At 54.2% G+C, this 15,291-nt stretch overlaps 1 protein-coding gene across 1 annotated transcript; it reads right to left on the reverse strand.

Moving 5' to 3' along the window:
• Positions 1-7,907: 7,907 nt before the first annotated feature.
• LOC139052423 (putative nuclease HARBI1) lies at positions 7,908-8,470 on the reverse strand. Its single transcript, XM_070529517.1, has 2 exons — positions 8,042-8,470; positions 7,908-7,949 (listed from the first exon to the last, which is right to left on the reverse strand). Exons 1-2 carry the CDS (start codon positions 8,468-8,470, stop codon positions 7,908-7,910), a joined length of 471 nt encoding a protein of 156 aa, XP_070385618.1.
• Positions 8,471-15,291: the final 6,821 nt, after the last annotated feature.

A 15,291-nucleotide genomic window follows, 5' to 3' on the forward strand; every position in this document is an offset into this window, starting at 1 on the left:
TGCCACTCCATCGACGTAATAGTCGAACTTTCGCAGAGCGAAAACTATCGCGAGGCACTCCTCTGTCACCGAGTAGTTCCTTTCGGCCGGCGTCAACGAACGACTCGCGAACACAACCGGTCGGAGAATGCCTCCGTGCTCCTGAAGCAAAATTGCCCCTAAGCCTAGGTCGCTTGCGTCTGTTTGAATCACAAACTCCCTATTCAAATCGGGCAGCTGCAATTCGGCCGTGTCAGCGAGCACCTTCGTGAGGCCCCGCAGTGCCGCCTCCTGCTCTTGTCCCCAAGTCCACCGTTCGTCTTTCCTCAAGAGCTTCGTCAAAGGCGCTTGCACTGCCGCGCAGTCTGGAATGAATTGGCGATAAAAGTTCACCAATCCCAGAAAGCGCCTTAGTTCGCCGATATCTTTCGGCGACGGGTACTTCAGTATAGCCTCGAGCTTATCCTTACTCGGCAGGATGCGGCCGTTGTCCAGCGTGAATCCCAACAGCGCTATTCTGCTCGCAGCTATCTGAGCTTTGTTCGGGTTCAGCGTGATACCCGCGGACCTCAGCTTGTCTAGGACGTCTCTCAAGTGGCGCAAGTGCTCCTCGAATGTTTTCGAATAAACCACTATGTCGTCCAGATATGCGAGGGCATGTTGCCACTTCGCGTCTCCTAGCACTCGGTCCATCAACCTTTGATAAGTAGCGGGAGCTCCGACCAAACCAAAAGACATTCTCTTAAATTGAAAGAGCCCCCGGTGACAAGTGAAAGCCGTTTTCTCTTTGTCACGCTCGTCCATTTCGACCTGAAAGTATCCACGACTAGCATCGAGCGTCGTAAAGTACTTCGCCCCGCCTAGGTTAGACACTAAAGAGGAAATGGAGGGTAGAGGGTACGCATCCTTCTTCGTAACCTCATTCAGCCTGCGGTAGTCTACACAAAGGCGATAGGTATCGTCTTTCTTCGGGACTAGAACTACCGGGAAGCCCCATGGGCTGTTCGACCTTTCCACCACGCCTGTGTCGATGAGTTCGTCTAAGGCGCTATCCAGTGCTTTCCGCTTAGTCAAGCTGATCGGCCGAGGATTACATTTCCATGGCGCAGCGTCACCCGTGTATATCCTGTGCCTGACTAGCGTAGTGCGGCCCGGACGGTCAGTGAAAATCGCGTCGTATTCGTACAACAGCGACGACAGTCGTGCCCGTTCTCTCTCCGGCATATTGACATCTGACAAAAGCGGGTGCGTTACTCCTCGCAGAACAGTGGCGCACTGTTGTGCCACCGTGTCTCTCTCCTCGCCTGCGCCGATTACGGTTCGCTCGCTTGGCTGTGGCCGGGTGTGGCCCACTCGCGCTGCGCCCGGAGACTGTCGTGTCTCCGCTGCCACGGGCGCTTTTGCGAAAAGCTTTAAAGCACCCGTTCCGTTCTCTCGGTAACCTCCGTTGCCGATGTCTATTACGATGCCCGACTTGACGAGAAAGTCTCGACCCAAAATAACAGGCACTGATAAACCCGGGAGGTGTACGAGGCGTTGTCGCCTGACGCGTTTCTCCCAACGGATCACTAACCTAGCTGCACCGCTGGATTGTGCTGTGCCGGAAGCAAGTCGGAAGGTGGTGCCATTATCTCTCAAGCGGATGTTGTTCTCGCGGAGATGATGCAACACCTCGTCACCAAATAACGAAGCGCTTGCTCCGGTATCCAGTAATGCAGCGAATTTCTTTCGGGCTATCGTTAGCTCGATGAACGGCGCCTGCGAGCCCGCAACACCTCCTACGCGACAAGCCGAAGGCGCAAGTAATTCGATACTGCCGGCTATGTTTGACATTGCCGCACGGGACCCAAGGTGGATCACCGGCGGCCTCGCCCGTTTCCCGAGCCGCGCGCTCGGCCTCGGCCCGGCGTGCGGCCGCAGTCTCGGGCGATGTGCCCTGGTCGGCCGCATTGGTAGCAGCGGCCGCTGAAGCCTCGGTGGCCTGGGCGGCCGTCGCTCCACTCCGGCCCGCCGTAGCCTCCTTGAACTGCGGTCGGCGTGTGCCGCTCCTCCAGTCTCGCATCGGCCTCTCGTTCCTGTCGCGGCGCGCTGAGTGCGGCATTAGTCGGTGCCGTTCTCAGCGCGTAGGCGTACGGGTCCAAAGCGCGGTCCGATAACTCCCAACTACGCTGGACCTGCTGCTCCGCGAACGATGCCGACGCGTCGACTCTAGACGAGTGGCAAGTGATCGCGCCGCCGTTCCACGCGCAGCGAGGCTCGAGTGACAGCGCCGCGGGTGGAGGCGGGCGGTATGCTCGCGCCGCGAGGATGTCCCCCTGGATGCGCTTCGCCTCGGCGGCGAGTTCGTCTAGGTCTGTAAACCTACATCCTCTGAAGTAGGCCGCGAAAGTGGGGTGTGCCTGCCGTGTGACACGCTCAACTTTCTCTGCATCGGTGGCGTGAGGGTTCGCGAGACGATAAAGTTCGTCCATCGCTCGAACATATTCCAGCAGGGACTCGTCCGGATGCTGAGTACGAAGCTCCAGCTCTCTCCTCAAACGCCACTCGTAATTGGCCGGAAGAAATTCTTCGCGGAAGTTCGCGCGGAACTCTTCTACTGTGCGGCATCGGTGTCCGGTCAGTCGGAACCATCGAGCCGCCTGGTCGGTCAGTGAAACCGGGATCACGCGCGCGAAAAGTTCGGCGTCTGAAAGCCCGGTTGCCTGCTGGTAATACAGTAGACGGTCGAGGTACTCACTCGCACTCGTGCGATCGTGGTACCCACTGTAGGTAGGCATGTCTACGTTAATCAGTGGTCGCTCGCTCTGCGACGAGGCCTGCATTGTGCCTTGCAGGGCGCCGGCTAAGCTCTGCATGATTTGCAACGCATTTTGCAGCATTGCCTCGCTAGACGGCAAACTCTCGCCCAAAGGGCCGGATGCCTCCGCCGTCGGGGTTGAGTTATCTAGTGGCACGTGTGCCTCTGTGTTCGCGTCGCGATGCGGCGAGGGGCCCGACGGGGTACGCCTCGTATTGGGATTACCCTCTGCCCACGTGGCATTCGCGCTAGCCTGAGTGTTCCGCGTGAAACACTCAAAACCAAAGCTGCTGGTATGTTCAGCAGCTGCCGCCCCGTTAGCAATAGGCTGCTGACTTTGCGTCGCTACATTCGACAACATGAACAAATCTGAGAGGTCAGACAAGCCAGCCGCCATTGTTCGCTGAAACGTGGGTAGTCCTAGCGCGAACACACACCAGAAGAATGTTGCCGAATTCGATCCACGTTGGTAGCGCCAAATGTGGGGGTTCCACTTTGCGTGCGGCTAGGGCTGAAGGCGAGCTCCGGATCTAGCCCCACGCAGTCGCTCCGTGGTACTCCCAACCCGTAGCGCGGGAATCGCGGCTACGCCGGGTTCGGACGAATAAGGCAAACAGCGGTGTCAACGGTAACAACGTTTATTGCTACTGGCAATAAAGAACACTGGCAGAGGGGTGTCCTCTCTGTAATAGTAATAAATAGGCTGGCCTCGTTGCCCGGGATAGTCAGGCAACGTGGTCACTCACGGGTTGCAGCAGGTACTCCAGTCCGGCAGGTTAGGGGTCCGGCCTCAGAGAGAGAGAGTCTCCCCCGGTCGCGCTGTTTTGTACCTTTTTACCTGGGCGAGGGGAATGTCCTCCTCGCCCGTAAGCTACCCGCCCGCGAGTGGGGGTGGAAGGGCGCGCGCGCGTCGCGAGAGCGATGGAGAATCGGGAGAGGGCACAGTGCGCCTCTCCCCGGTCTATGCCGGCGCTCGACGCGACGGCGCGGGGGAAGATGGGCGCGTGTGCTCCCCACACAACACATCAGAGGAGCTACACGAGTTCGTGCACTCGCTGCAGCAACTGGATGACGTGCCCCTTTCGTCGCAAGCATTGAGACAGTTGACCGAGAAAGGTGAAGTACTTGGAAATGTCAATTCCTACATACTTCATGGTTGGCCAAAGAAGTATGTAGCACCCAATCCGTAGTTGGACCCATAATTCGCACGAAAAAGTGAGCTAACCGTTTCCAAAGGTCTCATTTACTGGGGTCACAGAGTCGTGATTCCCGAGGCTGCTCGTGGTGACATGCTGCAATTCCTGCACGAGACGCACCAGGGAATGTCAGCAATGAAGTCGTTGGCCCGTACTTTCGTGTGGTGGCCCGCCATCGACGGAGCTATCCAACAAATCAGTAGGAAATGTACTACATGCATACAAGCAAACGCAATGCCACCGGCAAAAATACTAGTAAACTGGCCACTAACGCATGAGAATTGGTCACGTGTCCATTTGGGTTATACTGGACCAGCGAACAACAACATGATCCTAGTGGCCATAGATTCACATTCAAAATGGGTCGAAGCAATTCCAATGCGTCATGCCACAGCACAATCGACAGTTACATCCTTGCGTGAAATGTACAGCAGGCTGGCCATACCAAGAATCATTGTGGCAGACAACGGAACTCAGTTCATGCCAGAGACAATCACGAAGTTTGTGACAGGAAATAACATAAAGCACTTTCGTACGCCACCATATCACCCTCAATCGAACGGGCTTGCTGAACGCGCGGTGCGGACGCTGAAAGATGGCCTCAAGAAGGTTGGGTCAGGTGACTTGTCTTAGCGATTGGCTAAACTGCTCTTTAGCTACCTTAGAACGCCCCTTGATGATGGACGATCACCGTCTGAACAACTTTTGGGATACCAGATCCGTTCTCGGTTGGGCGCATGCCTTCCACCACCTGTAGCCTTCCTTATCAGTCCACAGGCAGATCAAGAAAACAAGCTGATCCCGGGCACTCCTGTTCTAACTCAAGTGTTATGATTGCACACCCGCTATCGAATCGCAGTGTCAGTAAAGCATCATGGAAGTGACAGCAGCGAATGTATACTGCCAACTCAAGAGAAGAAGCAGAGACGTGACAACAATGCCGTGCTGGCATTGAAAAGATGCCAATGGTAACATAATGCTGCCATTACAATGGCAGTGCGAGCAAGAGTGCGCTGGAGTGGAAATTCTGACAACAGAAACGTGATGCTGAAGTTATTGCAATGTTACAAGTGGATGATAGCAGTGGTGTTACGAAGGTGGAATAACTGCTACGATACGGTAACGATGGCATGACATCTAAAGATGTGGTATTGCAGTAGTGCACTATCATGAATTGACAGCATCGAGAAAACATCGTTTTGTTTTCAGATGTGGTGCACGCCTCGCTGCACCATGTCATCACATCCTGCCACCTTCCACGGTACATGTAGTGTTTACACTACATATGATGCACACGAATCTTGCACTTTTCTTTTCCTGACCCTGCACACAAGGGTGTGGCGTTAGTGGTGCGATGGCACATCATCATCCATGACAGGAAGGCTGCAATGCTGTGAGAATGGCTAAATTGCATGATGCAAACGGATTCACACGAACGATGGCGTGCTGGTTGTGGAGATGACTTGTAATCACATTCACATCACCTGCCTCACTGATCTGCTCCTATTCCCACTGAATCCAGCGTTTCCTGGCCCTGCGCCTGGTGCTGCCACAACGATGCAGCCAGGAAGTAGCGGGGATACCAGTGGCACGACAGCCAGAACACATTATTGTAGCTTCGACCCTTGCATTCCACAAGACCTGTTGAACAAGGCAGCAGCTAGCATAAGGCACGGCTGAGCAGCGCAAGCCGTTGCCTAGACACTGCACAAGAAGCTCCCCCTTAAAAGAAACCCGAGAAACATCACCACAAACACAAACACCTCTATCACAATAAGGAATGTTGGCACGTGTAGGTCAGGTGGGGCAACCAACTGCCACAAAACCACACACACTTCTAATGCCCCAGCAGATGGTGGCAGGTGTCGGCACACTGGAGCAGCAAGGAGGCACGACTTGACGTAAAACCATACACACTACGAGCTCACAAACACGCGTGTCAGCATAAGGGGGCAGGAAAGGGGCGGCGACAGGTGCCTGCACATGGGAGCGGCAAGGGAAGGCAGCATCGAAACCACAAGCACAGCCAGCACAGGAGGCGCAAGTGTCAGCACGTGAGAACATCTGGCACAAAGCGACGAACACTGCTCGGGCAGAAGGGGGCGGTGAAGGGGCGGTGACAGGTGAAGGGGAAGCAGCAACAAAACCACAAGCACAGCCAGCACAGGAGGAGCAAGTGTCAGCACGTGAGACCGTCTGGCACAAAGGGACGCACACTGCTCGGGCAGAAGGGGGCGTCGACAGGTGCCTGCACATGGGAGCGGCAAGGGGAGGCAGCATCGAAACCACAAGCACAGCCAGCACAGGAGGCGCAAGTCTCAGCACGTGAGAACATCTGGCACAAAGGGACGCACACTGCTCGGGCAGAAGGGGGCGTCGACAGGTGCCCGCACATGGGAGCGGCAAGGGGAGGCAGCAACAAAACCACAAGCACAGCCAGCACAGGAGGAGCAAGTGTCAGCACGTGAGAGCGTCTGGCACAAAGGGACGCACACTGCTCGGGCAGAAGGGGGCGTCGACAAGTGCCTGCACATGGGAGCGGCAAGGGGAGGCAGCATCGAAACCACAAGCACAGCCAGCACAGGAGGAGCAAGTGTCAGCACGTGAGAGCGTCTGGCACAAAGCGACGCACACTGCTCGGGCAGAAGGGGGCGGTGAAGGGGCGGTGACAGGTGAAGGGGAAGCAGCAACAAAACCACAAGCACAGCCAGCATAGGAGGAGCAAGTGTCAGCACGTGAGACCGTCTGGCACAAAGGGACGCACACTGCTCGGGCAGAAGGGGGCGTCGACAGGTGCCTGCACATGGGAGCGGCAAGGGGAGGCAGCATCGAAACCACAAGCGCAGCCAGCACAGGAGGCGCAAGTCTCAGCACGTGAGAACATCTGGCACAAAGGGACGCACACTGCTCGGGCAGAAGGGGGCGTCGACAGGTGCCTGCACATGGGAGCGGCAAGGGGAGGCAGCAACAAAACCACAAGCACAGCCAGCACAGGAGGAGCAAGTGTCAGCACATGAGAGCGTCTGGCACAAAGCGACGCACACTGCTCGGGCAGAAGGGGGCGTCGACAGGTGCCCGCACATGGGAGCAGCAAGGGGAGGCAGCAACAAAACCACAAGCACAGCCAGCACAGGAGGAGCAAGTGTCAGCACGTGAGAGCGTCTGGCACAAAGCGACGCACACTGGTCGGGCAGAAGGGGGCGTCGACAGGTGCCTGCACATGGGAGCGGCAACGGGTAAACTGCTCCGGCCTAGCGTTGCAGGCGACGTGCGTGGCAAACTGCTCACTGTACATGCTGCAAGTGGCGATTACGAGCAATCGAGAGTATTGCAATCTGCCTTGCACGTGCCGCGCTCCCGCGCAAATAGAGTGCCCGCCTGGCCCGAGGTGGTTGACCCTGTCCTGCGCTGCTTGAGCCATGCGGACGGTCGCCGTCGTCTCCAGAGTACACGCGGCCCGTATGCGGCACATCTTCGTCAATGCACAGATTGTGCAGTGCCGCACACGCTGCCACAATCGTAGCTGCCTTTTTGGGGCCGTAATGCAAGGTGCGGTGCCGTTGCAGACATCGGAATCGGCTCTTCATGAAGCCGATGTAGCTCTCCACAGCTTACCTTGCGGAAGTGTGGGCGGCGTTGTAGCGCCCTTCCGGTGTGTGCGGGGCAGGGTGGCCGGGCGCAGGTGTCAGGAGCCACGGCTCCAGGGGGTACGCACTGTCGCCTGCACATAGAAAGATAGCAGTCACTATTTCCGGCATCTTACGCTACATAGGACATCACACACACGCATCGAGTACAGTTTTCTTTTGAGAGCAACTTCGTCACTACTCACCAAGAAGGTACTCTCCGTCTTGGACGGCAATGCGGCCGCTGACAATGCGCCAGCGAAGCGACGCGTACCGCCACACGTGCGCGTCGTGGCACGACCCGGCGAATCACGGGTCAACGTGCAGGACCCTCAAGTCCGAGTCACACACCTGAAACACATTGCAGACAATTGTGTGACGGTGATGCCAATGGCTGTCCATTAATTGTTGTTCCATTACATGCAATTTCGTTTACAACTTACCACCATTGCATTCAGGGCGTAATAGCCCTTCCGGCACCAATACGTTGCCTTCTGCGCAGGAGGCAGGTTCGGGGCAACGATGGCGATGAACGTGCCATCCACGCACCCAATCACGCCGCCGAGCCTGCCGCGCTGCAAGAACCCTTGCTTAATTGCAGCTCGCTCGCTGGCGGTGCGTGGGAAGGCCACCCATCCTTGCTCCTTCCCAACCTGAACAATGGCCCGTGCGACTTTTGCAATGCAGCGGCTTACAGACGGCTGGGACATGTCGATGGTCGCCTCACTGCCGACTGACGACTGGAAGCTGCCAGTTGCAAAGAACCTGAGGGTACAGAGGACTTCGTCCTCAAGGCTCAGGCCCCCCGCGGTCGGCGGCTCCAGCAAGTGGGCAAGCTCGCTGCAAAGCAGCCGGACGGCACTCTTCGTCATCCGGAAATGGCGCCGAAACGCTTCTCCCCTCATGGCGAAGGCGTCACGGCTGGAGCGGATATGTTGTTCCCGCCGTCGCGCGAGGAACCACGCGAGCAGTGCGTTGTTCATGGCGCTGCTCAAAAACACTGCCACCCACACGTGTCACTAGCACAAGGGAACACAGCCTGGAAAAAACAAACAACAATCGCCTGGAAACAACATGTGCACCACGCCATCAAAAACTCTGCTATAAGCTACCACCTAACTACCCTGCTAGACTCCACCAGCAACCGAACGCCAAAAGACGTGTTCGCTTATTCAACAAATGTCCGGAGCACCCATTGACACCGTGACGTTAAAATGACGTAGACAGGAACTACCAGGTGGCGCAAGTGAATTTCCGGCTTTGTCAAATCAGCCATTCAGCGCGCGCCGCTACGGCGGAGTCGTGGCCAGTGCGAAAAGTTCGCCGCGGCGAACGTTTCAGAATACGTCCCAAGTTCTTGCTGCGTGCTGCCACGTTCACCCTATGTATGGTTGCTGCTTTATAGCTGAAAATTACGATGCAAGTTGCACAGCACCTCACAAATTATTGGAAGTTAGTTTTCCTCATGTGGGGCATTTTGCTCAGAATTGAATCCAAAGTGAAAACGCTCATTTACTTCATTCTTAACAAGACGAATAAAAAAACTTTCGCCGGTAGAAAAAAACTAGCTCTAAAAAACTGATGCCTAGTATTCGCAACCAGCTATTGCGAAACCAGCAATGCCTAACATGTTGCGTTAATATATAGCAACCCTAAAACCCGGAACTTTGCTTATAAAATTTTGGAGGCATATTTCTAGTTGAAATCCCGCGACTAAATGTAATCAGAGCGGACCTGCATCGGTTAAAATTACTATTTTACTTCTGAGATTGATTCAAGCAACTGTGCATTACGTAAACTTAAATGTTACTTATTTCTTGCGTATTTATCAGAAAGCAGCCTTAGCGCAGCAACCTCAGTCTCCCCTGCATCGCTGTCTCTTTTTTGTCTCGGCGGTTGTTATCAGAGTTTGAAATATAGCATACCACGCAAGTTATTACTAATTTGAATGTAAACGACCAGCATTGCTTTCTTTTTGCTACTCCGAGGCCTTCAGTACACATACATGGAGTGCAGTTTTTTATGTGGGTGTAGCGGAATCAGCTAAAACAAAAACACTTGTAAGACTTCAGTTACTCATTGATCAACGACGAAAAAGTAGCGAATATAGGGGTTCAGTGCAGAAGAAAGCTGCAACCCGCAGTGGTTGCTCAGTGGCTATGGTGTTGGGCTGCTGAGCACGAGGTCGCGGGATCGAATCCCGGCCACGGCGGCCGCATTTCGATGAGGGCGAAATGCGAAAACTCCCGTGTACTTAGATTTAGGTGCACGTTAAAGATCCCCAGGTGGTTTAAATTTCCGGAGTCCTCCACTACGGCGTGCCTCATAATCAGAAAGTGGTTTTGGCACGTTAAACCCCATAATTCACTGAGAAAGCTGCAACCAGCCTTTGTTTCATGAACACAGAAACATTGTTAATACTTTATCAACAGTCCACATAAGAGCTGGGTCTGCATTCACTTAACGTAATCTGCACGCTTAATGCAACAAAGGTTTTTGCCGGTTGTTTGTGTGTACGTTGCTACTGTTGCCCCGAACTACTGCATGTCATGTGAGCAAATATGAAAACCTGGCGCTCTATAGTCTGTCTGTTTATCGACCCAACTAAAGGCTAGTTCACCGTGCTTCCCCCTTAGCTTGACCATCTGGCCTTGCTGCAGACGGCACTGTGGGGGTGCGCTTCGCGTTTCCGGAAGCGTTCGGCCAGGAAAGACCACCTAACTCACTAGTTTTTCTGACGGCTTTTCATGGATCTGTTAATCTTGTTAGGTATTTTCGCTTGTAGCATAAGATAGAGGTTCCTCACTCCTTTTTTATAAGGAATATTGGGTTATTATTTCCACGACAACGTCGTCCAGCGACATCACATCTCCTTTGGAATACCTTGCATATATGTGGTGGTAAAGAATGAGTGAAACTATTACATATACCAGCACTGGACAAATCATTTTGCTTTTGATAAAAGGGGCCATAGCATGAAATTCTGTGTATAGCAACGCTGGCTTTAGTGATGAGCACAGTTACCTGCATATAACTAATCCTAAAGTTTTAAGAGGTAACTGATATACAGCATATTGAGAGCGTTTTTTGTCACGTGCACTAGAAATTTGATAATGAGGAGGCTTTTCATGTCGTGTTTCCATATAGGTGAATCGATGTCATACATCGTTTTATCGGCCGTATTATTACAATATTATCGGGAGATACTCAAGAGACGAGCCGCCGCGAGAACGACGATGAAGTTGGTCTGTGCCTTGGCGCGAGCGAGTGTCGGCCTGGCTGTCTGGCTCCAGTGTAAATAGCCTGTAAATAGCCGATTTCGTATGTGTCTTACAACACGTAACATTCTGGTGGAGGTTAGCGATCCCCGTCCTCACCACGGAACTCTAAATTGGTCGGTACATCGAGCTTGTCACCATGCCTCCCGGTGACGAGCCCGCCTCTGCAACGGCTTCGGCTTGTCCAACTGCTCCAATTGTCACGGTTGCCGAACATCGCGATCCTGGTGTGTTCTCTGGCCTGGAGGGACAGCACGTTGACGACTGGATGAAGCTCTATGAACACGCCAGTGCTTAAAACAGGTGGGACCCAACGATTATGCTCGCCAATGTCATCTTTTATCTCGGTGACACCCCACGCGTGTGGCACCAAACGCATGACGACGAGATAACCAGTTGGGACAGTTTCAAAGAAAAGCTACAGGAACTGCTCGGCGACCCCATTGGACGCAAGGCTGTCGCGAAAAAGGCACTTCCGTCTCGTGTTCAGACATCTACAGAGCCGTACGTTTCATATATCCTCGACGTCTTAGCTCTGTGCCACAAAGATGACGATGCTATGTCTGAATCAGATATAGTGGCGCATGTGCTAAAAGGCATCGCCGACGACGCTTTAAATTTACTTGTTTTCGGCAACGTTTCGACTATCGACGCCATCATCAAAGGCTGTCGTCGCCTTGAACAAGCGAAGAGCCGCCGTATCTCGCACCACATCACGCGGCTACCGAACACTACTGCTACGTCGACATGTGAGGCTCGACCTGTGACGACGTAACCCGTATTGTTCGCCGCGAACTCGAGGCCGCTTGTTCGCGAGCTTCCTTAGCGACGCCTCCCGATCCCCCAGCAACCACGATTGCGCTGATTCAGGCCGTTGTCAGACAGGAATTTGCGAACATGGGTCTGAACTCTGTGTGTTCAACTTCTCAAACCAGTGTTCCCCAGTTCCTTAGCGGCCCTCTTCGTCTCCGGCAGTTTTTTTCTGCCGCATCTCGCCGCAACCCGTCCGAATGGCGTACCCCTCATGACAGGCCGATCTGCTTCCACCGCTGTCGCATCGGCCACGTCGCTCGTCACTGCCGCAACCGATGGCCACCACCTCCTCGGACATACGCCGGCGCTTATACCTGCACCTTCAGACCTGTTCCCTATACTGCCCGCCATGAACCCACTGCGGCTGATGCTCCTGCTCCGAACCTTCGCTACAGCCGTTCGCCCTCACCTCGACGCCATCAGTCTCGTTCGCCCCAACCCCGCCGCTTCTCTTCGCCGCCTATCGCCACCCGGGCCCAGCCGGAAAACTAGGCACTGCAGCTTCTGGGGGTGAAGCTGCGTTGTCGACCCTGCACTCAAATCCTCTGCTCACGTTACCTACGAACCAAAACCTTCTTGACGTTCACGTTGACGGCTATCCTGTCACGGCACTCATCGATACAGCAGCACATCTTTCGATTATGAGTGCTGCCTTCCGACGACGACTGAACAAGCTCCTCACCCCAGCGTCGGCACGCGTCGTCCGCGTTGCGGATGGCGGTAACTGTGCCTATCATCGGAATGTGTGCGGCACGTGTCAGCATCGCCGGCCGCCACACTCCTGTGCACTTCACCGTGATTGCTTATTGCCCCCACGACCTGATTCTCGGCCTCGATTTTCTCTTGGCGTATTCTGCTCTTATTGACTGCTCTGCCAGTACCCTTCGCCTTGAGTTACCGATTCTCGCCGAACCTTCTGAGGCACCCCAGTGCCGCTTATGCCCCACCGGCTCTGTTCGCCTGCGGCCAAAGTCATCAGCCTATATTGAACTGTTTTCTTCCCCACGAGTTCCTCATGGCGAGTACCTCGTCACTCCTCTGCCCAACATTTCACTACAGTTTGACGTTACCGTGCCTCATAGTATACTTACTCTTACTGCGAACCGCACTCGCATGCCTCTCTTTAACTTTGGATTGGCAAAGCAAATTCTACCGCAAGGTATTTGCCTTGCCAACGTTGATTGTCTCGGCGACCATCACGTGGCAGCGTTATCGACCGATGGTTCTTGCGAGCTCAGCAGGCCCCCCGCGCCAGCCTCGGGCGCCGATCCCAACATAAAGAAAATGGTTGCGACGGACATGTCCTCTGCGCAGACTAAAGACCTTTGCCAAGTATTATCGTCCTACCCAGATATTTTCGACTTCCAGATGGCCCTTTAGACCAGACGGTCACGGTCAAGCATCGGATTCTTACTGACGATGCTACACCTATTTACCGACGACCGTATCGAGTTTCTGCGTCGGAACGCCGAGTAATTCAAAGTGAAGTGAACAAAATGCTAGATAAAAGCATAATTGAGCCTTCGAGCCCCTGGGCGTCACCTGTGGTGTTGGTTAAGAAGGACGGCACGTGACGCTTCTGTGTCGACTACCGTCGTCTGAACAACATTACTAAGAAAGACGTCTACCCGCTCCCACGTATAGACGACGCCTTGACTGCCTGCACGGTTCCAGCTATTTGTCATCTATTGATCTTCGCACTGGATACTGGCAGACTGCTGTTGACGATATGGACAGAGGAAAAACCGCGTTCATCACACTTGATGGCCTATACCAATTTAAAGTAATGCCGTTCGCATTATGCAACGCCCCTGCCACCTTCGAGCGTATGATGGACTCCTTGCTCCAAGGTTTCAAGTGTCCACGTGCCTCTGCTACCTCGACGACGTCATCGTCTTCTCGCCAGCGTTCGACGCTCGCCTTGAGCGTCTAACAGCTATACTTGATGTATCGCGAAAGGCGTAGCTGCAATGTAACTCGTCCTAATGTCGTTTTGACCACCGCCAAATTACTCTTCTGGGCCATGTCGTTGATACTTCCGCGGTACAGCCTGATCCCGACAAAACTCGCGCTGTCCGAGACTTTCCGGTTCCGAAGACAGCCGCAGACGTTCGAAGCTTTGTCGGGCTATGCTCGTACTTTCGTCGTTTTGTTCAAGATTTTGCGGCAGTTGCTAGACCCCCTCACTAATCTTTTGAAGGAAGGCGTCAAATTCTCGTAGGGTACTCAGGAAGCCGCTACCTTCTCTCGTCTCTCTTCTAACTTCACCACCTATTCTCGCCCACTTCGACCTAATGCCCCTACAGAATTGCGTACAGATGCCAGCGGTCATGGGGTAGGTGCCGTCTTAGCTCAGCGTCAGCGGTGCCAAGATCGCGTTATTGCTTATGCGAGCCGCCTCCTAGCACCTTCGGAGCGCAACTATTTCATTACTGAACGAGAATGCCTTGCTGTTGTATGGGCGGTTGCGATGTTCCGTCCTTACCTTTACGGCCGCCCTTTTCCGTAGTCACTGACCATCATGCTCTCTGCTGGCTCTCATCGCTAAAGGATCCTACAGGCCGGCTTGGTCGATGGGCTTTGAGGCTACAAGAATTTTCATATTCCATGGTGTACAAGTCTGGTCGCCTGCACCAAGACGCTGAGAGCTCGTCCCGTTACCCTGTTGACGACTCTTGACTCCTCCAATATAACCAGTGCTGCTTGCGTATTCTCTGTATCAGAACTGCTTCATTTCGCCGACGAGGAACATCGTGACGCCTACATCAGAGCACTCATTGACCGTTTTGAACACTCTCCAGCCGTTGCTACTCTACGCCTCTTCGTCCTCCGCGATGGTACTCTGTACCGTCATAACCTTCATCTGGACGGCTCTGAGTTCCTACTTGTAATACCTAAACAGCTTCGCTCCACCGTTCCAGACGAGCTTCACGACGCACCAACGGCAGGCCACCTCGGCATATCTCGAACCTATGACCGTGTACGTCTCCGTTTTTTCTGGCCGGGCCTTGCCCATTGCGTAAGACGTTACGTCGCCGCTTGTGAACTTTGCCAACGACGCAAGAAGCCTTCGCAGCTCCCCGCTGGTTACCTGCAGCCGCTCGACATCCCTGCCGAGCCCTTCCATCGTGTCGGCTTGGACCTTCTCGGCCCATTTCCGGAATCTACATCAGGAAACAAGTGAGTTCCAGTCGCGGCGGACTACGCGACTCGCTCCGCCACAACCCGCGCTCTTCCGACCAGTTGCGCAACTGATGTTGCGGACTTCCTCCTACATGATATCATTTTGATGCATGGTGCTTCGCGTCAATTGCTAACAGACCGTGGCCGTACGTTTTTGGCCAAAGTCATTGATGACATCATGCGTCCCTGCCCAATAGAGCATAATTTTACGACCTCCTACCACCCTCAAACGAACGGCCTCACTGAGCGTTTGAACCGCACCCTTGCAGACATGCTATTCAAATACATTTCAGACAACCACCGTGACTGGGACCTGGCCCTACCGTACATTACTTTTGCGTACAACTCTTCCCGTCTGGAAACTGCTGGCTTTTCACCATTTTACCTCTTGTATGGCCGTGAACCGACGCTACTACTGA

Source organism: Dermacentor albipictus, unplaced genomic scaffold (assembly GCF_038994185.2).
Source record: "Dermacentor albipictus isolate Rhodes 1998 colony unplaced genomic scaffold, USDA_Dalb.pri_finalv2 scaffold_22, whole genome shotgun sequence".
Classification (NCBI taxonomy): domain Eukaryota; kingdom Metazoa; phylum Arthropoda; class Arachnida; order Ixodida; family Ixodidae; genus Dermacentor; species Dermacentor albipictus.